The following is a 24,021-nucleotide window of genomic DNA, read 5'->3' as shown; positions in this document are numbered from 1 at the left end:
CCGGCTGCCCCTCCTATCCAACTTCTGATGATCTGGAGAGGAGAGAGAAAGCTCATTCTCTCTACCCCTCCCGCCCTCTCCTCCTGTGTCTGCCATGCCCACACTCTTCCTTCTTTCTTTCTATCTTTCTTTCTTTCTTTCTCTTTATCTCCTTCTTTCTATATTTCTCTCTCTTTCTCTATCGTATCTTTCTTTCTCTCTTCATCTCCTTCTTTCTTTCTTGTTAAAAAAATAATAACATTGTAAATAATAAAAACCTACTGACACTAGTGGCGGAACTACCAGGGTCGCAAAGGTCGCTCCGAGGAAAGAGTCCCCGGGCTTGGGGATGCTCAGTCCAAAATGCCCAAGCCTATTTTTATCCCAGTCCAGGCCTGATTATGGTCTTCATCATTTTATTCCATAAAGAATATGTTCTTATCTTTAGGGCACCTCTGGCATGCCAGGATGTGTTTTGTCATCCTGTTAGCATTTAGAAAATAATATTCCTTCTCACAATATTTGCAAATTGCTCTCAGCAGAAATTGCACAGTCCAAACTCTAGATGTTGGTCTCACAAGGAAGGTCTGAAGGAAGGAAAAGAAAAAAAAATATTGACCAGACTAATGGTTAAACATTATGCTGTGATGGTGGGGAACATTGATAGAATTCATTTAAAGGTTATAAATCTAAACTAATTTGTCAGACAAATGTACCCTCTTACCTGTCAATTAAGGCCTGAGAGGACAGAAACTATCATCTACTGCATCCCAACAATCACCCACTGTAGGAAGTACAAGATGGAGCCCACAAGCAAACTAAACTCGAGCCTTTTCCCTGCAGTGGCAGAAATGCGTATTTCTCTTGTTTGAGAAATGCATTGAGAAGTACAGTGTTACTTGAATTGTATTCCAAGATTTGCTTATCTTCAGCCAAGATAAATTGTAATAATTTAAGACTTCATGTAAAGTCACAGAAATCTTTCATTAAGGTCTTCATATTATATAGTTTGAATAACATGTCATAGATATATTATTTATTATTATAATTATAAATATATTATTTATTATTATTTAGAACATATTACATGCTCTTTTCTTTTTTTTCCAATTTTAAAGGAAATAAAAGTTTTGTATAAACATTGGAAATAAACTGTTTTTTTCCCAATGTTTCCAGTTTTTTTCCAGGCATTCCCATCTCTAGTCTCTTCTCTTCTAACCAATTGCAGTGATCAAAAATGTAAACAGTGGAGTCTTTACATTGGTGAGCTTGCCCCTTCTTCTTACAATGGAGGAAATGGAGGAAGGGGGAATTATTACATGGAGTTCTAGATCAGCAGCTGCAGAACCTTCATTTCCCTTATCCTGCACATCTTTAAATATAACCCAATTTTCTCCATCCTACCACAGTATATGACTTGTATATTAATCCCTTCCACCTCTTCCTCCCTTATGTATCTAATGTGTCATTACCAAGCTCCTTTTTTTACCCCCTCAATACCAGAATCGATATTCAAAAGAATTGTGGCAAAAAACAAGTTTACTCATTTACTTTCTGCTTTTCATAAAAGTGGTAATTTTGGTGGGTTTTAAACTATCTTGGTGATTTTATTTGATATTTTTTGTGACAGAAAGAAAGGGAAGCTGTTTGTTTTCAAATATTTTGGTCTTTTTAACTTCATATAATAATATAATAAAAAATCCAATGGTTAATATATCCCACCCAAGAAAACTCTATCTATAAAAAGGATATCAAACTTATTTGGGTACATTGTTGCATGATTATGAGGCAAACACTCACAGCACTGAAAACGGAACAATGGCCTGGTGCTGTAATGTATTACAAGCTAAAGGTGGTTAAGCTGTCCTGTAGAACATTCTCACCTGTTGTGTCTTGTTACTTCCTATCTGTGGTTGGTGGCCGATGCTGGAGGAAGACAGACCTAGGATGAAGGAGGACTGCAATTGGCTGCATCAGCAGTTGGACTGTGATCCTGCCCATAACAAGAAGGACAGGATTTGTATTGGCTGCAGCTACTGCCAGAGCCATCCCACATGAAAGAAAAATATATTTTAAATATATTTTTAAAATATTCTTCCCAAAAATTTTGACATATATTTGAAATACTACAATTTTGGCCGTATTCAATATATTTAAAAATATATTTAAATAAAAAATAGCTTTATAAATACTGTATATGATTCTAAAGGAGTCCTCTTGCTGTGTGTGTGGGACTACAACAGGAATATACCCACATGGAAGAAAAATGTATTTTAAAAATATTATTCTTCAAATATATTGACATTTAATCTACATTTTTGGAATGCATTTACAAATATATGTAAAAATATATGTTAAAATAATTTTTTTATATGTTAAAAAAAATCTGAAGAATATATTTAGAAAAAATATTTTTAAAAATATTTTTCATATATTTTGTAATATCTAAAAAATGAATTTCAACATGCAGTATAAATATATATATATATATATATATATATATATGTATTGAAATATATTTTGAAATATATTGAATACGGCCAAAAGTGTAGTATTTCAAATATATGTCAATATATTTGGGAAGAATATTTTTAAAATATATTTCCAATATATTTTTCTTCCATGTGGGATGGCTGTGGATGGAAACTGTGTTCAGAGCCCGCAGGAAGTTAGTTATTCATCAAGGCACCAGAGTGCTGGGAGGCCTGTTTACCACCATTGTGTACTTATTGGCCACCTTGCAATACAAATATTTCCTTTCCGTAAGAGTGCTCCTACTGACCATTTAAGACCCCACCGCTGATATCGTCGAGTCTAAATTGTAGACATCAATAGGTGGAGTCTCTGTAGCCAAAAGATATAACGTCAGTGTACTGACTATTATACCTACAAGACTGTTTACAGGAGTACAGTGTTCAAATTCTGGAAGCACTACCTATATTAAAGGGAATTTTTATTATACTTCTACATATATTAAGCCTTATTCACTCACTTCTAATGCCGTCGGAGAGAGGAGGTAATGTGAGGCAGCCAGGGATGGAGCCAAGGTTGCAGATATCCATGTAAAAATATCCCTGGTGGATTATTCATTTTATTCCATATCAATTGGTTACAATGTATACAGAACTTTATATTACAGTACAATAGCCTTGTCAGTTATACATTGATCGAAACAAATTTGTATATACAATACATTAAAATTCCCCTTGACCCATAGAATAAATCAATGTATAATTTTTGTATATTTACACGTGATTTTAATTTCTTTTTTCTGAACAAGCTTGATGGCATACTTGACTGCATATTCTCTAGACTACTCAATAATACACAGAGTGCAAAAATATATTTGATAATTCTCCTTCCCTACACAATCCCCTGGTGTTACAGGAGAAGGATTATCACTGAAAGTGAGCTGGAAGAAATAAATCCCAAGCCCCATGAATATCTTTCATTATCTGTTTGCGGCAGAGTCTGCTTAAGCGCCCATGGGGCTAACGGCGAGCTGCCAGTGTGCCCACTTCCTCATCAATCTGTTACTGTCCCTCCAGTAATGCACTGTGTCCTGTCCAATGCACAATGAAGCTTTAAAGTACTGATAGCAGAAAGTGCTTGTCAGGTGCTCAGCAATCTTGGCTGTCATTTCATCCGCAGGCAACTCATATTGAGCTTTCTCTGACCAATTTTAGAACAGCTTGTGAAGAATTAAAAAAAAAAGAAAAAAAAAAGACACAGCAGATTGTTGCAAGAGATGCTTTGCCTTTACTGATACTGAGAAGTTCTTTCAAAAAATTTCAGTCTGTGTTATGCTCAATATGTTATAGCCAATATAGGTTGTGGCCTAGGGTGGTATATCTGCCAGGGGGGGCACACAGACATCAATGTATTCTGCTGCCTGTTGACAAGTGATGATGCATTGGTAAATAAGATTCCAGAGACTCCTGCTCTGCCTGCCAATGCAATCCAGCTGTGTCCTCCTAGTTGAAAATCTGAACAGTTTGTACATGTTTATTGTTGGATTTGATAATTGTTACCCACTCTGGGTCTGTACACCAAGAACTCAATGTTTTCTAGTCATCGTTTCTAGGTGGCGCATTGTACTGCCTCCAGCAGATACATGGGCAATTTAACTGCATTTGTGTATGCTTCCTATGCATTTTCATTAGATTTATTGTTGTGCTGCCATGCTGTGGTTACTGTTTACTGCACTAAATTTCTGGCCTGTGTATCTTACCTTTGTGTGATGTAATGACCTCCTTCCTCACTGTGGTTGCCTGCCATGTTTCCTTCAGGACACATGCTGAGGTAAGGGGAGAAATACTCCTTCTAGTCTCCAAAGACATTGTTTTCCACATCATATTGTAAGTGGTTAAATGTGCTGATATCTATCCATGCAATAAACGATATTCATGGGTGCCATTATTCTAGGGCAGTGGTGGTGATGAACCTAGGGCACGCAGAGCCCTCTCTGTTGGCATGCTAGCCAAGTTGCCCCAGAAGCCGAGGATTGGATAACGGTGCACACAGGGGCCAATACGCATGCTTGGAATGGAGTAGCGGCGCCAGGCAACGACGTCATTAGCCGCGACTTGTCTGAGCTTGCGCTACCAAGGAAATTATATATATACATGTACAGTTGCAAGAAAAAGTATGTGAACCCCTTGGTATTACGTGGAGTTTTGCATGAATTGGGCATAAAATGTGCTCTGAACGTCATCTAAGTCACAACAATAGAAGAACACAGTCTGCTGAACATAATACTACACAAACATTAGATGTTACCATGGTTTAATTGCATATAACATGTAAACATTCACAGTGCAGGAAGGAAAAAGTATGTGAACCTTTGGACTTAATAACTGGTTGACCCTCCTTTGGCAGCAATAACCTCAACCAAACTTTTCCTGTAGTTGCAGATCAGACCTGCACAACGATCTGGAGTAATTTTGGACCACTCCTCTTCACAAAACTGTTTCAGTGTAGCAATATTCTTGGGATGTCTGGTGTGAATCGCTCTCTTAAGGTCATGCCACAGCATTTCAATTAGGTTGAAGTCAGGACTCTGACTGGGCCACTCCAGAAGGCGTATTCTGTGCTGTTGCAGCCATTGTTTTGTTGAATTACTTGTATGCTTAGGGTCATTGTCCTGTTTCATCACCCATCCTCTGCGGAGCTTCAGTTGGCGGACAGATGGTCGTACGTTTTCCTGCAAAATGTCTTGATAAACTCTGGAATTCCTTTTCCCATCAATGACAACAATCCGTCCAGGCCCTGAGGCAGCAAAGCAGCCCCAAACCATGATGCTCCCTCCGCCATGTTTTACAGTGGGGATGAGGTTTTGATGTTGGTGTGCTGTGCCTTTTTTTCTCCACACATAGTGTTGTGTGTTCTTCCCAAACAACTCAATCTTGGTTTCATCTGTCCACAGTATATTTTGTCAGTAGTGCTGTGGAACATCCAGGTGCTCTTTTGCAAACTTCAAATGTGCTGCAATATTCTTTTTAGACAGCAATGGATTCCTCCGTGGTGTCCTCCCATGTACTCCATTCTTGGTTAATGTTTTCCTTATTGTAGATGTGTCAACAAAAATGTTAGCATGTGCCAGAGATTTCTGTAGGTCTTTAGCTGACACTCTGGGATTCTTCTTTACCTCATGCAGCATTCTGCGCTGTGCTCTTGCAGTCATTTTTACAGGACGACCCCACCTAGGGAGAGTAGCAACAGTGCTAAACTTTCTCCATTTGTAGGCAGTCTGTCTTACCGTGGACACATGAATATCAAGGCTTTTGGAGATACTTTTGTAACCCTTTCCAGCTTCATGCAAGTCAACAATTCTTGATCGTAGGTCTTCTGAGAGCTCTTTTCTGCGAGGCATGGTTCACATCAGACAGTGCTTCTTGAAACCAGTAAACCCAAACCAGGTGTGTGTTTTTTAAGAGCAGGACAGCTGTCAGCAACACATCCAATATCATCACACTGATTGGAGTCAAGGTTGGCTCACTCCTGGCTCCAATTAGCTCTGGGAAAAGTCATTAAGCTAGGGTCTCACATACTTTTTCCTCCCAGCACTGTGAATGTTTACATGTTATGTGCAATTAAACCATGGCAACATCTAATGTTTGTGTAGTATTATGTTCAGCAGACTGTGTTCTTCTATTGTTGTGACTTAGATGACGTTCAGAGCACATTTTATGCACATTTTATGTAATTCCAAGGGGTTCACATACTTTTTCTTGCAACTGTATATTTGCTTGGACTGGCTGTGATTTTAGCAGATGCCCCTCACAAGGTAGTAAATGCACTCAGATGCCTTTTTCAGAGCAGGCCAAAAGCTGGTGGTCAGTGGCACTTTGTCCCCTCTGTGCCGGTGGTCAGTGGCACTTTGCCCTCTTGTGCTGGTGGTCAGTGGCACTTTGCCCCCCTCTGTGCCGGTGGTCAGTGGCACTTTGCCCCCTCTGTGCTGGTGGTCAGTGGCACTTTGCCCCCTCTGTGCTGGTGGTCAGTGGCACTTTGTCCCCTCTGTGCTGGTGGTCAGTGGCGTTTTGCCCCCTCTGTGCTGGTGGTCAGTGGCACTTTGCCCCCTCTGTGCTGGTGGTAAGTGGCACTTTGCAAAAATAGGTGAGTTTTGGGTTGCAGTTTGGGCACTCGGTCTCTAAAAGGTTCTCCATCACTTCTCTATGGGGTTTAGCTACTAGACAAGTCTGTCTGCAATAATAGTTCTCCATTCATTTGGACCAGGCAGTGGAGTCTTAAAGCGTATTTCTACTTTTGCAGCCAAATTTGGAGAACACCTACATTTTATGTGTTACATGTTCCCATAAACATTGCATAGCTAAAAAAATTTTTAATTTGCTGATTAATTTTTTAAAATGCTTTTTACTTGCTTAAAACACCTTACATGCTCTCCGTGCTTTGTAATGTTTAGAAGGGGGCTGTGGAGTAATGTTTAAAATAATTAACCCTGTCTGTACTATGTTCACAGTTCTTCATTATCAGCTCGAAACTAGATTTGAATACTGTCTGTTCTAACAAAGTGTTAAAAATGTAGAAACCGCTCACCTACATTGTATGTTATTGAGGTATAGCTCACACTGTGTTGGGACAAAAACACTGTAAGCCTGTCCAGAAATTCTTAGAATCAGCCAGGACACCTTCTCCTTAGAAACATCTAAAAAGGTAAGAATTTTTTTTTTTTTTTTTTTAGATATGCTGTGTGAATGGGAACCCCCGAATAAACATAGTGGGGTTTTCTCAAATTTGACTGCAAAATTGGAAACACCTTTAGGGCCCTTTCACACCAGGTGCAGTTGGATGAATTTTTGACTGCACTCCAACTGCATAGTCCAAAATCCAGGCTATCCTATAGGCATAGTTCACAGCAGTGCAGTCAAAAAGTAGAGTATACTGCATTTTTCCACACACGCAAACACACTGCAACGCATTGTAGTGCACACAGAAGTCCAAGGAAAGAAAAAGAAGGAAGCGACCTCACAGGACAAATGCAAATAGAAAAACGTACGTCAACTACATGCAAACACACACCAACTGAGTGTAAATGCGCATAGAAATGCACATCAAATACACACAAATATGCAAAGAAAAAATGTGCAGTAGATGTGCAGTTTCTAGCGTGAATGGGCCCCAAGGGTAAAATAAATCACCTCATTACTGTCTCCTTAATTATCCCACATCCTTGGTGTCCCCAGTGCAGCTACAACATAAAAAATATTGCTACTAAGTTACTACAGCAAACCTGTCCACTGGGGTAGTAGAAGGGCAGCACAAGACAATAGGTATGAAGTATAAATCTGGAGTATAAACAAATGGCAATCACCCCAACCTATAACTGTCCTTTGCAGCGAGGAGCACATGGAAAGGCAACACATGTCAAAAAACAAGTATAAATCTGGCTCTGATGGTGCCATATTACTGTCACCATATTATCTGTAATTCTATAACACACAAAAAGTTTGTATACAGGCACGTAAATGCATTCTGTGCAAATGGGGCAAAATGTTATGTTATCAGGCTATATTCTCTGAAGTTTGAATGTGTGAATGCAGAAAACACTGCTTTATGGTATCTAGAAGGAGCTGAGGAGCATACTTACTTCCTATGATATTCAGTGCCATCTAGTGGCCAAATACAGTATGCCCACTAGATGGCACTAACTATCATAGAAAAGAAATTTACTTCTCTGCACCATTTAGTTGCCAAGAACACATTTTGCAGTTTTGATGGAGAAACAAATGTTTGTTTTTTTTAAATGAATACATCCCCAGTGTTGTAGAAATTGTGATGGACATTGATGACATGCTGTCCTACACCAATACAGCAACGTCCTACTTTTCTACAATGGGGCTGCAGTATGTATACATTCTGGATTTCCAAATACAGAGGATGCTATACCCCTGTGCACAAAGCCTGACCTCAACCTTACTGAACACCTTTGGCATCAATTGGTTTTAACTGGAGTGTCAACTGCAAGCCACGTTTTCTTGGCCAACATCAGAACCTGACCTCACTAATGTTCTTTTGGCTGCATGGGCACACATTTTCAGACATACTGTGCTAAGGGAAAGTGGGGGGTGCATGTTTTTGCAAAGGAATGTCAGAAAACTCATCGGTGTGACTGTCAGATATCTGCATTTTTTGGGTGATATAGTAAAAGACCAACTCCTGCCCTGATAACACTGCTCAATAATCTAGAGTTGGTTACGTATAAACCATGCAGGATTTTTTCTCAATGGATGACAGGGGAGAAAGGGGCAGGTCCTTTCTACTGTCCTTCATTTGATGTTGCTTGCACTATACAGAGTGTTGGGAGTGTCCAACCAACCTTAAAGACTCCATTAAAACATATGTGACTTGCCATGGAACTTTGCGGTTCAAAGTCGCACGACAAGTCGCACCCTATGTTTCCTAATGAGTGCCATTCAAATCTGTGCGCCTTCAAGTTGCAGCGACTTGAAAGTAGTTCATGCACTACCTTGGTACGACTTTTGATGCAGCTTTAGTCCAGTGAATGTAAAGGTGGATCAAAGTCGCACCACAATTTTCATCCAAGTCACGCTCCAAAGTCCCACTGGAAATCACGCAACTCTGGAGACACACTAATGTGAATGGAGCCTTATTGTACTACCTGTAGCTAATAATAATGGCTATATTGATCATATTACTAAACTAATCACACATCTGTTTGGTGAGTTTGGTTATATAGGGGGAATGCCATCTTTTAGGTGGTGAAACAGATAATACACTGGGGTAGATTTACTAAAACGGGTGCACTGTGCATGGTAGCCATTCAGCTTCTAACTTCAGTTTGTTTATTTAAACTTTGGCAATAAAACCTGGAAGCTGATTGGTTTCTATGTGGCTCCACCAGATTTTGCACTTTCCAGCTTTAGTAAATAACCCCCAGTGATCTTTCTCAAGCATCGAGTGAATTTTGTTGAACTGGCAGTGTTGGAGTTGTTTTTAATAAATGAAATATATATTGATTGCAGTGGACTGTATTGAATGCACATTTTGCATTTTATATAACACACTTTGTTTTTGTATAAATTGCATGTGGATAACACTTATTATTATACAGGATTTATATAGCGCCAACAATTTGCGCAGCGCTTTACAAAATGAAGGTAGACATTACAGTTACGATACAATTTGGTACAAGAGGAAACAGAGGGCCCTGCTCGTTAGAGCTTACAATCTTAATACATTTTATTTAATTTGTAGCACTGTTTTTATATTTATTAAGTATACTTTCTTTTTTTTTTTACTGCTTTCCTCCAGCGCTTTGTAATCGGGGGTAGGGTAGGTTGCCAAATAAGCAGACCTTGTGCTTTAGCGCAAGATCTGCTTTAAACATCGCTTTTTTAAATAAAAATAACTAAATTTATAAATAATAGACATGAAATGCAAAGTAGTTACTTCGTGCTTAAATATTACCTCCCCAAAGCTTGCCAAATGTCAGTTATGTAAAAATAATATTAGCTGCTCTTTAAAGTACGACAGGGCTGCTAATCAGTTGCTGGGTATAGCCAGTTGTATGTCCAGGTAATTATTAGCGCTGCATGTCTGCAAGCTGCTTGTTAAAGCATGGTGGTCTTTTTGATTGAATGGTGGATTTTGGTACAATTTGCTTCATAGTGATCTGAGCCCACAGAATTTTCTACTTATCAGTAATTTCTTATAGAACTATTATTCCATTGACAAAGTAAGATGACATGTGACATACACAGTTACTTAGTAATGCTGAGAAGGTAATTACAGAATTCAGAGGAATGCATTTCAATAATACATCACAATGGTTGGAAAAATATTCAACATCTCTACAAACGTAACACAAAAGCACGTTGTGCAATTTTAGTTTGAATAATCCTTTCTTAATCAGGATACTGTGGAACACTAAAGGTACAATGAGTAGTGAACAGTGGCAGAGTGATATCTCATCTACAGGGCAAGGTCAATGAGGGGCAGAGAAGGCATGTGTTCTGAGCACAGCCGCTGTAAGGTATGGGAGGCGCCAACAGCAGCGCTAGCTCCAGACATCCAGATATTGCCCTGGCTGCCGCCTGTCATGATAATCATACAGAGCTGGGGAAGCTTCGCCTAGGCTCTGACATTTCCTATGAGGGAACATGAGTACTAGCCTAGTAGGAAAAACATCTCCTGCACTGCATCACACTGTATCTGAGGTGTGTGTCAGAAGGTGAGATTTCGGAATGGGTGGAGGTAATATTTATGATGGCATTTGTACAGGCAGAGACTGGGGTGGGGATGGATAGAATTTGTGATTGGAGGGGGTTAATGAGAGGATGTAAGAGGATTTGTGCCAGAAGGAGGAGTTGGGAAGGGGACGGGGAGATTTTTGCTGGGAGGAGGATGAGGGGGAATGAGAAGATTTATGGTGGCATTTGTACCCTAAGGAAGGGAGGAAATTTGGGAGGGGGTAGATAGGATCTGCGCTTGGAGGGGGGTGGTAGAGTGTGGAAGTGGATTTGTGCTAGGAGGGGTTGGGGGTAAAAGGAATTATTTTGGGAGAGGAAATTTGCGGAGACGGGAGTAAGAGGATTTTTGGTGGTTTTTATACTAGAAGGGGGAGCGGGGATTTTGGAGGGTGTAGATAGGATTTGTGCTTGGAGTGGAAATTTGGGGGGAGATGTGTGCAAGAAGGAGGGGTTAGGACTGGGAATGATTTATGCTGGGAGGGGGGTCGGGGAAGATAAGAGGATTTCTGATGGGAGGGTTGGGGGAGAGGAGGATTTGTATTAGAAAGGGTATTTGGGGGTACGAGAGGATTTGTGCTGGAAGGAGGGATTGGTGGTGGGGTGGGGGGGAGAGGATTTGTGCACTGACTACAGCACTCTGTGTAACATACTGCTGACTCTTTCCATTATACACCTCAAACTCCCGCAATCTGTGCTATGTATTCCTAAAATGACACTGACTGCAGAACTCTGTACATTACATTCTGCACTACATATACCATATTGGACATTACGTACTTCTCACCAAAGTGTTCATTGTTTGAGCAGTTGCTACTTGCCAAGCAGTTGCTGACTTTTTTAGTGAAATTCTTCTTTACGGTAGGCTGAAAATGTTAGCTCTCTGTCTGTTCCAGTGTTCACAAAAGCATATGCATTTTTCTTAATTATTGGGCCGAGGTTTATTCGTGTCTGTGAGACTCTTCTAAGTGGGGGTACAATTTGTCATCTTTGCCCTGGGGACTGGATGACCTTGTCTCAGCACTGGATGCCTTAAGAGTACACACAAGTGGTTTGGCCGAACCAGTAATAAGAGGCCAGAGGAGCCTCTCCTGTTATCTTTTAGGCAAGTTACCACTGACACCAATGATCTTTTTAGCTTCGTGGAGGAAGGTATTTTATACCACCAATGCAAGTCAGCAGTGGAAGCATCTTTATCTTTCTGTTGACTGCCTTCCTTTAACAATGCACTGCCAAAATCACATTATGTATCTAATGTATGTCTAACATGTATTTGTCTTATTCTCCATGCAGATAAATAGTAAAGTGCCCACCAACAGCCAACAGCAGTGCCAAGGGAAGAGCTGATTGGCGCCACAATGTCAAATTCAAATACTGAAGCAGGAATTGGCATGTTAAAGTGACCCAAGGTTTCAGGGCTCTTGTGGCACTCTGAATGATGATTAAAAAAAGACACCAGTCTTCAAACTGTATTAACTCCTTGTTAAATAGTTATTAAAAAGCTTTCTTGGAAAACCTCTCCCTGTTCAGCAGGGCATATTTTCTTCATTCGGGGGCTCTCTTTATGAGGAAAGTTGCATTCTGGCAGTAACAAACTGGTAAGCAGTCCAGTGGATGACTTTTTCCAGGTTCTCAGTATGCCAGACAAAGTGAGTTTTGGGGAGTGAGTAGTAAACTCCACCCCAATTAGAAAGCAGAATATATATATATATATATATATATATATGGCATTCAAGTCCAACTGGGACTTTTAATTTTACAGGTATAAAACTGGATGCTAACATGGTGGTACTACACGCAAGTGGCAAGTGTGTCTTATTACTGATAGGCGCCGCATATGTGGTGGGCCAGTCCAGAGACCAATAGTCAAGATGATAGACATCAGTGTTATTGCGTGCTTGTAACAGCATGTGGTGATGAAGTTTCTTGTTGACAAAGGTGTAAAACCCTCAGAAATCTACAGAAGACTTCAAGCATGGTGTGGTGATGATACACTAGAAGACATTTGAATGGTGTAAACGTTTCAAAGATGGCCGTACATCCATTAGTGATGATTCAGGCCATGGTGGTTCCCAGCCCACAGCATTCATTCCTGTGAACATTTAGCATGTGGAATGCCTGATCCTGGATAATCTACGCATAACCTGTCGTGAAATTGCACAAGAGACAAATTTCAGCACTGATGATGAAGTTAAGGTGGCTGTCCTAGGATGGTTCAGGTGTACTGACAAACCTTTCTATGCCAAAGCTTTCCAGGCATTAGTTAAATGCTGGGATAAGCGTACAAATGTAGTAGGGGAGTATGTTGAAAATAAATATAGTTTCCACTCTGAAATTTGTTCTTTTATTATAAACCAGAGGCCAGAGTGCAGCAGTTACAATGCTGAAACAATCTTACTGGGCCAAGTGAAGCAGAAAGATTTGGAAACCTATTCTGTAGAAACTCCTTCTCAGCTGAAGTCAGTACTGACACATTTCAAGGACACCACCTCACAGCAGAATTTAGCTCCCTGCTGCTGTGAATTGGTAGATGGAAAAGTTTGAAACACATTGGGTAGAATCTGCACTCTTGCTTAAGTTAGCATTAACACAAAACAAGGACACCACCTCTGTGCAGAATTCAGCTCCCTGTTGCAGTGAATTGGTGGGTTGGAAGACTGGACAACCCACTGATTAAAATCTCGACTATTTACCAAGCATTTCATTGAAACCTGCAAAAATGAGAACTTGACTGTCCTTTTCCTTTTGTTGTTAACCCATCTGTAACTATTCCTGTTGAAAACTTAATTAAGAACATTGAATATAAAATCTCCACTTTTGCTATAATCAGTATTGACACATTCCCCGGACGTGCGTGCGGACACAATTTATCTCCTTGCTCCTGAGGCTTCAATTGAAGCGCACACTTATATGCAATCGTAAATTGTATTCTGCACTTTGTTGTGTTCTGAGAGTTTAATTTATGACGTATAGATATTCTGCCAGTTATTAAATAATGGTGAGCTCTGTCTTTGTTCTCATTTAGAAAACAATCTTCCCTTATTTATGGAGCCATATTTTTCAGTTACAGATAATAGTTACAGCCAATGTAAATTCCATACTTCAGAAACTGATTACTTGTGTTGTTCTGCCAGTCTCCAACAGTAATGAGATTAAATTAATCTTTGACTTGAGTTTACCGGGAGCAGAGATTGATGACCTGAATAATGCCATTTTTGTATTGTACAATACATAAATGGACAAGAAATGAACTAATGCTTCATTCATTGTAAACAGACAGATTGACAAAACATCACTGCCTATATCACCATCTACATATCAGTGCTAAAGTGCATTCTGCATTCATGATATTTTCCTTCAAATAACTGTTCCACCATTTCTTACTTACAGATGTGCAGTTAGAGTCCAGTCTGTCTACAAGGCCAATCCTGCTCAGGTTCTTGGAATTTTGGAGCCAGTATTCTAAGGAATCTGCAGGTCGGCTGGGACAAATGACCTGTGAATGAACACAGACAACACAAAAACTGAGCGTGTGAAGTTAACCCTAATACATACTGGACACACAATTTTGGAGCAAACAGAAAAATGCAGGTGTCACATGGAATATAGGATTCCATATTGATGGGATACATTTTATAATGTGAAGGTATCATGCTAAGGGTAAGTTGCATTCTTATGGGAAAGTGAATGTCACAGATGCCCTTCACGATTCAGGGGAATAGACGTGTGTTGCCTGATCAAGTTTCACATATGCAGCTTAGACACTTAAGGTAAGGAAGAAGGACACTCCAGTATTGGGTTCTATTTCATACATTAGGGACTCTTAATACATTGTACTTTAAGAATTATGTTCATCTGATTGGTATTAATATACATATGAGTGAGAGGATATTTTTTTTAATTTGTTTGCACTTTTAGAGTATTGCAGTGTTTCATTTTGAGATAAAGGCCTTACCATATCCCTTGGTAAATTTCTTAGAAAGCTTTTTCACATCCTGACATTTAGGACAGAAGAGCCAGTATGACCAGGAAGCAGAATATTAACTGACCTCATTAGCACACACATCCTGCACTGACCTCAATAGTACACACCTTTCTCCCACCACCTTTTATTTCACAGGATCTCTGCACATTTTCCTGGCTACCCCAGCATCCCTCCAGACAGGCTCAGGCTGCATAATAAACTCCCTGGGGCCACATGCAGCCCACAGGACATATATATATATATATATACAGTGGGGATCGAAAGTTTGGGCACCCCAGCTAAAAATTTGTATTAATGTGTATAAAGAAGCCAAGGAAAGATGGAAAAATCTCCAAAAGGCATCAAATTGCAGATTAGACATTCTTATAATATGTCAACAAAAGTTAGATTTTATTTCCATCATTTACACTTTCAAAATAACAGAAAACAAAAAAATGGCGTCTGCAAAAGTTTGGGCACCCTGCAGAATTTATAGCATGCACTGCCCCCTTTGCAAAGCTGAGACCTGCCAGTGTCATGGATTGTTCTCAATCATCGTCTGGGAAGACCAGGTGATGTCAATCTCAAAGGTTTTAAATGCCCAGACTCATCTGACCTTGCCCCAACAATCAGCACCATGGGTTCTTCTAAGCAGTTGTCTAGAAATCTGAAACTGAAAATAGTTGACGCTCACAAAGCTGGAGAAGGCTATAAGAAGACAGCAAAGCGTTTTCAGATGTCAATATCCTCTGTTCGGAATGTAATTAAGAAATGGCAGTCATCAGGAACAGTGGAAGTTAAAGCAAGATCTAGAAGACCAAGAAAAATATCAGACAGAACAGCTCGCAGGATTGTGAGAAAAGCAATTCAAAACCCACGTTTGACTGCACGATCCCTCCAGAAAGATCTGGCAGACACTGGAGTTGTGGTACACTATTCCACTATAAAGAGATACTTGTACAAATATGGTCTTCATGGAAGAGTCATCAGAAGAAAACCTCTTCTACGTCCTCACCACAAAAATCATCGTTTGAACTTTGCAAATGAACATATAGACAAGCCTGATGCATTTTGGAAACAGGTTCTGTGGACCGATGAGGTTAAAATTGAACTTTTTGGCCGGAATGAGCAAAGGTACGTTTGGAGAAGAAAGGGCACAGAATTTAATGAAAAGAACCTCTGTCCAACTGTTAAGCATGGGGTTGGATCAATCATGCTTTGGGGTTGTGTTGCAGCCAGTGGCACAGGGAACATCTCACGAGTAGAAGGACAAATGGATTCAATAAAATTTCAGCAAATTTTGGATGGTAACTTGATGCCATCTGTGAAAAAGCTGAAGTTAAAGAGAGGATGGCTTCTACAAATGGATAATGATCCTAAACACACCTCGAAATCCACGGGGGATTACATCAAGAGGCGTAAACTGAAGGTTTTGCCATGGCCTTCACAATCTCCTGACCTCAACATAATTGAAAATCTATGGATAGACCTTAAAGAGCAGTGCGTGACAGACAGCCCAGAAATCTCAAAGAACTGGAAGACTTTTGTAAGGAAGAATGGGCAAAAGATACCTCAAACAAGAATTGAAAGACTCTTGGCTGGCTACAAAAAGCGTTTACAAGCTGTGATACTTGCCAAAGGGGGCAGTACAAGATATTAACTCTGCAGGGTGCCCAACCTTTTGCAGATGCCATTTTTTTGTTTTCTGTTATTTTGAAAGTGTAAATGATGGAAATAAAATCTAATTTTTGTTGACATATTATAAGAATGTCTAATCTGTAATTTGATGCCTTTTGGAGATTTTTCCATCTTTCCTTGGCTTCTTTATGCACATTAATACAAATTTTCAGCTGGGGTGCCCAAACTTTCGATCCCCACTGTATATATATATATTTATTGAAATATATTTTGAAATATATTGAATATGGCCAAAATTGTAGCATTTCAAATATACTGCAATATATTTGGGAAGAATATTTAAAAAATATATTTCAAATATATTTTTCTTTCATGTGGGAGTGCCGTGATATAGTCAGTAACGTCGCTGGTAGGAGGAAAGACATTATCCTTCCCTAGTAGGGCCCAGTGTAGTGCTTAGGCCTCTGGCCATTTGGGGTGCTAACCCACACATGAAAGTGGATCTCCATGCAAACACTTGACCAAATAACAAAGTGAGTGTAAATCCCCACCATGACCAACACTTAGATCTACTTATTATATTGAAATACAGTTGTCACTGAGGGTAAACATATGCATTTTTAATTCATATTCTGCTTTTGAAATATCCAGGTTGGCAACAGGTTCACTTTTAACTGTGACCACTCAATTGAAACATATATTCATTAGAAAGAGGAACAGGGGCCTCCAGTGCAAGGGATAGAGATGGGGGGGGGCAGAAGAAACTGAATGGCTCATACATCAGACTTAACCAAGTGATAGATCTGAAAATACAGCAGGGAATGAGAGAACCAGCAGCGCTAACAAGGTGATAATCTATAATCCAAAGGGTTAATTGGTGAGAGACCACTCAATGGCACATGTATATTATTAGAGAAATAAATAAGCATGTCTTCCATTCCAAATGAGATCTCTATATACTCAGACACGAAGCCTTGGCTAATTGAATTACCCAGCCTAATTATAGGTTATTAAATGGAAAACAAGCTGTGGATGGATTGTTGCAGAGTGGAAGCTCACAGAAGGCATTGAGAATTCGCAGTGCAGATCAGCTTTGTGAAATGAGCAGTGCTGGGAGGGCAGACAGTGGGCTGTTACTGTACATTCAGGGGTAGTACATCAAGTATGGAGGCGAGTTAGTCACCAGAACAGTGCTAAAGATTTACAGGGTAACCTGTTATTTAGTGATTTCATAGCACACAATGTACAGAACAGCTCTATTAGTTATAATAATATTATTAAAGTAAACAATATGATAATTATGCATAATGGGGCTGGCATTCTTTTGCTTCTTGTCCTAATATAGGTTTGTACACATTTTTTAAGAACAGGCTATTGAGAATTTCAAACTCCTTTTTAGACAGTCATGGCAATACATGCTTTTATTTCCTATCCTTTTGTGAAATCTACTACATGACTATGGCTGCTAGTGCATATATAAATAATAAAAATTCATCACAAAAGGGGGACATTTATAAAAAATTAGCAGAGCTACTAGTCTTGTGAAACTTCAGGTACATTTGTCGTGTGCGAATGGGACTGAATTGAATCTTACTTATTAAAAACAGTGTGATTTTGGGAAAATACAGCATTATGGCCACTAGATAGGTGAGGAGCATGCTTATTTCCTATAAATCATTGCACCATCTAGTGGCCACAATGCAGTATTTTCCCCATTCACATTTTTTCTTTCAATGAATAACATGCAAACTACAGAGAAGCTCTAAAGCATTAGATATCCCCCCCCCCCCCGCACCTATCCTTAACGACAGTGGATGGCTGGAATACAGCCCACCCATAGTTAATCCCCCTTGGCAAAGCACTTTGTCCCCTTGTGGATGAGATCAAGATTCTTTTACCCACAACACTGGCCTAGTGGTTGTGGGGGTCTGGGGGTGAAGGGGGGGGGCTTATTGTTTCTGAAAACTCCCTTTGAAGTAAAGGGGGCCCCCAGATACTGGCCCAACCCCTACATGAATGAGTAAGGGGTCAACAGTATGTCAACAGTAAATAAACACACAGCCCAATTGGCCCACTGGTGTGTTTATTTACTATTTTCCAGATTCCCATAAGCCTCCTATCCACAGGCCCACATAACCACCAGGCCAGGGTTGTGGGGAAGAACCCTTGTCCCCATGATGATGAGGACAGGGTGCTGTGCTAGGGATGTCTTTCCTGGCAAGGCCTCCCCTCATATTGAGGGCATGTGGCTTGGTATGGCTCAGGAGAGGGTTGAACCACATGCTGCTCCAACTTCCTTTTCCAGGCAAAGCAGGCTGCATGCTTAGATAAAAGTCTGGTACAAAATCACATCCGGATATTTCTGGCTATCCATTATTAATTTCACATTTCAAAATAAGCATGTATGCTGATGACGTTATGCTTTTTCTTACTAAACCATTAACTTCATTGCCTAATTTATGTGCCTTGCTGAACGATTTTGCTGTAGCGTCAGGTCTCACTGTTAATTTCACCAAATCGGTGATTATGCCTGTTAATGTTCCTGATTCCCTAAGTGCATCTCTCCATAGTTCTTTTCCGTTTCGTTGGGCCATGGATCGTATATCCTATTTGGGGGTTAATCTCACTCCCAGATACTCGGATATGTTTACTGCTAATTATCCACCATGTGTGTCACGTCTCTCTACTCTATTAAAGATTTGGCATGGTTACCCTATTTCCTTTCTGGGTAGAGTCACGGCTGTTAAAATGAATATCTTGCCTAAATTACTTTATCTTTTCAGAGCACATCCAGTCCCGGTCCCGAAAACGTTTTTAGACCACTTTCAGCGGATTATTAACAATTTTATTTGGGGTAATAAGCGTCCACGCTTTGCTTCATCCATTTTGCACCGCTCACAACGGACTGGAGGTCTCGGTCTTCCCAATTTTTGGATATATTACCTCTCGGCCCGTTTTGCGCAACTATCACAATGGGCGACGATTAATTCCCAGACCCCATGGATCAAATTTGAATCTCAGTCTATACACCCATTCTACTTACTGGGTATTCTCTGGTCCAAAGCCTCTCCCAGATCGCTTACCTTCCATAACTCCATAGTGACCCATTCACTGACGCTTTGGTCCAAATACAAAATTAAATTGAATCTAGTCTCTCTTATTCCCCCAGGGGTTTCATTTTTTGGTGATCCTACTTTTGTTGCAGCTTTTTCCTCCCCTCAAACGTTTCGTTGGTGGTATGATTGTTCCCTTATCAGATTATCTGATTTCCAGAGAGGAGGATCTTACATTACCTTTGATATGCTGCGCGAGTTTTTTGATATCCCTCTTCGTGAGTACCATCGCTACCGACAGATTAGACACTTTTTTAATTCACATTTTGGCCTTATACCATCCTCCCTGATTTCCTTTTTCGAATGTATCAGCCGTGACTCTCCCAGGGGTAGGGGTCTTGTTTCTGATCTTTATCATCAATCTTTGACTTGTCTTTTTCATACACCCCCTTTATACAGACAAAAATGGGAGGAGGATAGTGGCGTCACCTTTTTGGATGAGGATTGGGATTCCATGGTTGATAACATATGTTAGTGCTCTAGATCCCTTTCTGTTCGTGAGACGGCCCTTAAGGTTTTGATCAGATGGTATTATACACCATCAATATTACATGTACTGTTCCCACAAACGTCCCCCTCTGTTTCCGGGGCTGTGATCTTACGGGAACTTTGGTTCATATATTTTGGGATTGCCCAATAGTATCTGTGATTTGGTGCAAGATATCTGAGGTGGCTACCTCATTGGCGGGTACCCAGGTACGATTGTCTATGCAGACCTGCTTACTGGGGGCTCATATCCCGGGAGTCTCTGATGCCATTATGAGATTGATACATACTATTTGTATTGCCACTTTATGGTCTATTGCCTTGCATTGGAAGTCCAATGCTGTACCCTTGACCTTCGTTTTACACAGAATTGATACTGTAATGCTCATGGAACGCATTCATTATACCCTACTGGATAAGATGCACTTATTTGATAAAAAGTGGGAGTCGTGGAGGGATTGTAGACATTTATTGCATGATTAATAACATTCCCAGTGAAAGTTGAATGGCATATATTGTTGACAGATGTATCATTTAATCTACCTCATCATTTACACATTTCATGTTCCTGCAATCTTAATTTTTTTTTTCTTTTCTCTCTTCTCCTTTTCTTTTCTTACATTAATATACTTTTCTGTATTGTACTATTCAAAAGTGCCTTGTTATTGCTGAAAGTTATATTTGAAAATGTGCTGTTGTTTTACAGTCTACTTTCATATAATAAAATCGTTTGTAAACAAAAAAAAAAGTCTGGTACAGACTATGAGAGGAATCCCATTTTTTTCTTGTTTTTTTATGCAGTAGACTGTAAAATACACACTAGCCCTGAAGGGCTTAGTATGAATTTATTTGGGGGGGGGGGGGGCAAAGGGGCATTTTTTTTCATTATCTTTTTGTTTACATTAACCTATCAGCTGGGAATCCGGAATAAAAAACGATTCATTTTTGTCCGTTATTGTGCAGTAAAACACATGAATTGTACTGCATAAAATGAATTTCAAGTGAAATTCCCTTTTCTACATGGCTGGTGCATGTCTATAGCTGCATGTAGTATGTAGTCTAGAGGGAAACACTAGGAGCACGATCAAACCTATTTATGTGTATTATCACCTGCCCTGTAATCTATGCACATAGTGTGAATGGAATCCTAAAGTGTATTTAAACTGTAAAGCCAGTACACATGTACCGAAAGTAGGTTGGTTCAGCAGAAACAGTTAACTACTATTATTTGCTCCACTTTGGCCTGTTAAATATAGAATGGAAAGCACTTTTTTATAGCTGATACAAGCAAAAAAACACAGGGTCATGGATAAGGGGGTACCACCAGTATTCCTGTTCGAGGCCCAGGCCAGCTGGGGGGCCCATGCAGCTGGGTGAGTCGAATGTGCGCAGGGAGGGTAATGGGGGCCAATTACTGGAACCAATCCCCTGTACGTCTATCTCTGCAGTGGTTGAAAGCTGGCTTCTTCTCCTCTCCCTCCTGCTGCAGAGAACCATACAGGGGATCAGTTCCACTAAATGCCGTCCGCTGCACCCATAGCCCTCCCTGTGCACCATACATTTCTCCCTGCTGCCCAGGCTCCCCTGTGTGCCCCCACCCCTGCAGTGCTGCCAGCTTCCCTCCTCTCCTTCCCACCAGCAGCTGCAAGCACACAATAGGATCCTTCAGGATGGAGAGTGGGAGAAGGGTCAGTAAATATGTCACATTTACCAGCCCCGTCCTTTCTTAAATGAACACAATGAGTGATCAGTACCGGTCACTCACTGTGCTCATTCATAACTGAAGCATAGTAAACAGTTTTTTTGGGGGACAGGGGGCCCTGTCAGGTTGGATGCATGGGACCCCGTGGTTTCTAACAGCAGCCCTGCAAAAACATACCAGTTCATTTTGCCAGAAATTTTGCCATATTATAAATTGCTTTGCCTGTACTACACTGTTAGCAGGTATAATATTTCCATCTATGTCTAAGGACTGCAGAATGTCTCCCCTCTGCCCTGTGTTATGGACAAGAGAAAAGAGGGTGATGTTGTGTTGTCCAATACTAGGGTGACAACACTTCTCATGCATAGATACAGCATGGTGACCGAAAAACATAACAAGGAATAAAGTTCCTAAAACAGCAGGTGCTAGACAGGGTCCAAGTTGTATGACCATAAAAAATGTCCTTTATTAGATATTTTTCAGAATTATCATCAAAAACAATCACTATCCCAAATGTTTAACCATACAGGGCAATGATAACACAGTACAGTGACTTGCAACCCCATGACAAAAAGTGTGTTACTGGCAGTATCCAAATAAATATAAAAGTAATAAAGACAAAAAAACACTTTCCACAATATCTAAGGCCTGGTAAGCTGCAACATAATCAATTTTTGTTCTTTGAATTAGTTATACTTTAAACTATTAATTAACAATGACAGTTACAATATGTAAATTGAAACAATTTAACCTCATATTTGAGATCTACCTTCTTGCATGCAGTGATTGAGCTGCCCAGGTTACTGGTGGAAGTGTCATTCACGCTGCTGCCCCCACTTCCGCCATACTTGTCGAAGGGTCTATACACGGTTGCCATATCACAGCTGCTGGAATTAAAGATAGGAAAAAGTTTCAATTAACCAGTGTGACATTCTCCAGCTGTGCAGAATATGAAAATACAAAAATCATTCCAAGAAACAGCTGGTCACTGAAAACAAGCACAAATTACTTTCTCATTACTTGGTGTATGGACTTTAATAGGCCAACACCTGCCTCTTGTATATTCTGGATAGTAAGTGTGTGACTGATCTTAAAGCACAACTCCAGTCTAAACAAAAAAAAAAGTCTACACTTTCTAATGTCACATTTGTTCTTATGTTAAATGAAAGACAGAAGTAACAATATAATAAAATGGGATGTCTTGGACATGCCAACTCAAATATGCCATCTTTGTTAAGATGCTGGAGATCTCTGCCCTGTCACCTTTTTTCTCTTGCTGTCAGAAAAACTTGTCAGAAGTGACTCAGATATCAGCTATGTAGGAAGCAGAGGAACAGGGCAGCAGACAGAAATGACACTTAGTGTAACTGGCTAGAGACAAGTACAAACTACAGAGGGATATACTTTCATAACTGAGATCTACAACCACTTTAAAGCAAAACTTCACCCAAAAGGGGAAGTTCCGCTTGTCTTCCTCCTCTCCCCTTACTCTTTATGTTTGGGCACTTGATTTTTTGGGGGGAGGGGCGGGTATCTACAAAAACCACTTCCAGTTGGATTTTCAAGGCATTCCAAGTGGAAGTTCAGCTCCCCCTCCTTCCCATGCAGCCTTCTGGGACACATTACAGGTCCCAGAATGCTGAGAGACCCTTCAGCAGGTGCAGTGCACAGGCACAGTGCCAAACTGTCTGTGAATCCACAAGCTGTCACAGTCTGTTTCCCAAAGAAAACACGCCGACGCTTGGACACGAAGATGGCTGAAGAGCTGGCTCAGGTGAGGAATAGAGATGGATCTATGGACTAATTGCCCTATTATTAAAAGTCAATAGCTACAGTATTTGTATCTGCTGACTTTTAATTTTTTATTTTTAGCCTGAAGAACCACTTTAAGTAGTATCAAGACCTTCAATTAGCTGGAGATGTCCAAACAAGGTCACTGCATAGGGACATTGCTTGTGATTACAAAGGATACTGTAAAGGGGCTCTATCCAAACATGGGCACAGTGGAGAAAAAAATAAGTCTAGGTGGACTGTGGATCATTGGATTTCTACTGGAAAAAATTGGCATGTATGCAGGCTCCCACGTAACCACCACTGGAAAAGTGCAGGGGCAATAATTATGCAGTGCCATAAAACTATTTTGGTTTAAATCATTACACTATAACATTTGCTATTATGTTCAATATTTTTGGTAATTTGACTAACTTTTGGTTCTCACAGCACAAAATAAAAATTATGGCAAATAATTTCAAAATCATAGTGACCTGACCCTTTTGTCAGGGTCTACCTTTTGGAGAAGCCTGTTTGTATGACCCAACCCTTCCATTCATCATTTTGAGAGATTGCTTCTGAAACTTCATAGAGCTGGACCTAAACCTTACTACAACAATTATAGTAAACATAGCTAACATA

The 24,021-nt window shown here is 40.1% G+C and overlaps 1 protein-coding gene across 1 annotated transcript in view; it reads right to left on the bottom strand.

Annotated features, from left to right (window-relative positions):
* LOC149437649 (A-kinase anchor protein SPHKAP-like) overlaps positions 1-24,021 on the bottom strand; it is a 274,296-nt gene that overhangs the window by 148,634 nt on the left and 101,641 nt on the right. The window contains exons 2-3 of the mRNA XM_089660801.1: positions 22,379-22,496; positions 14,095-14,202 (exon numbers count right to left, since the gene is read on the bottom strand). Of these exons, the coding sequence (XP_089516927.1) occupies positions 14,095-14,202; positions 22,379-22,496 (226 nt within the window). The remainder of the gene's footprint in view (positions 1-14,094; positions 14,203-22,378; positions 22,497-24,021) is intronic.

The sequence above is a fragment of the Staurois parvus genome, unplaced genomic scaffold, assembly GCF_062004578.1.
Source record: "Staurois parvus isolate SC_StPar_1 unplaced genomic scaffold, SC_StPar_1.0 ptg001277l, whole genome shotgun sequence".
Lineage (NCBI taxonomy): Eukaryota > Metazoa > Chordata > Amphibia > Anura > Ranidae > Staurois > Staurois parvus.
The sequence above is the reverse complement of the archived record's forward strand: the minus strand, read 5'-3'. Positions and strand labels throughout refer to the sequence as shown.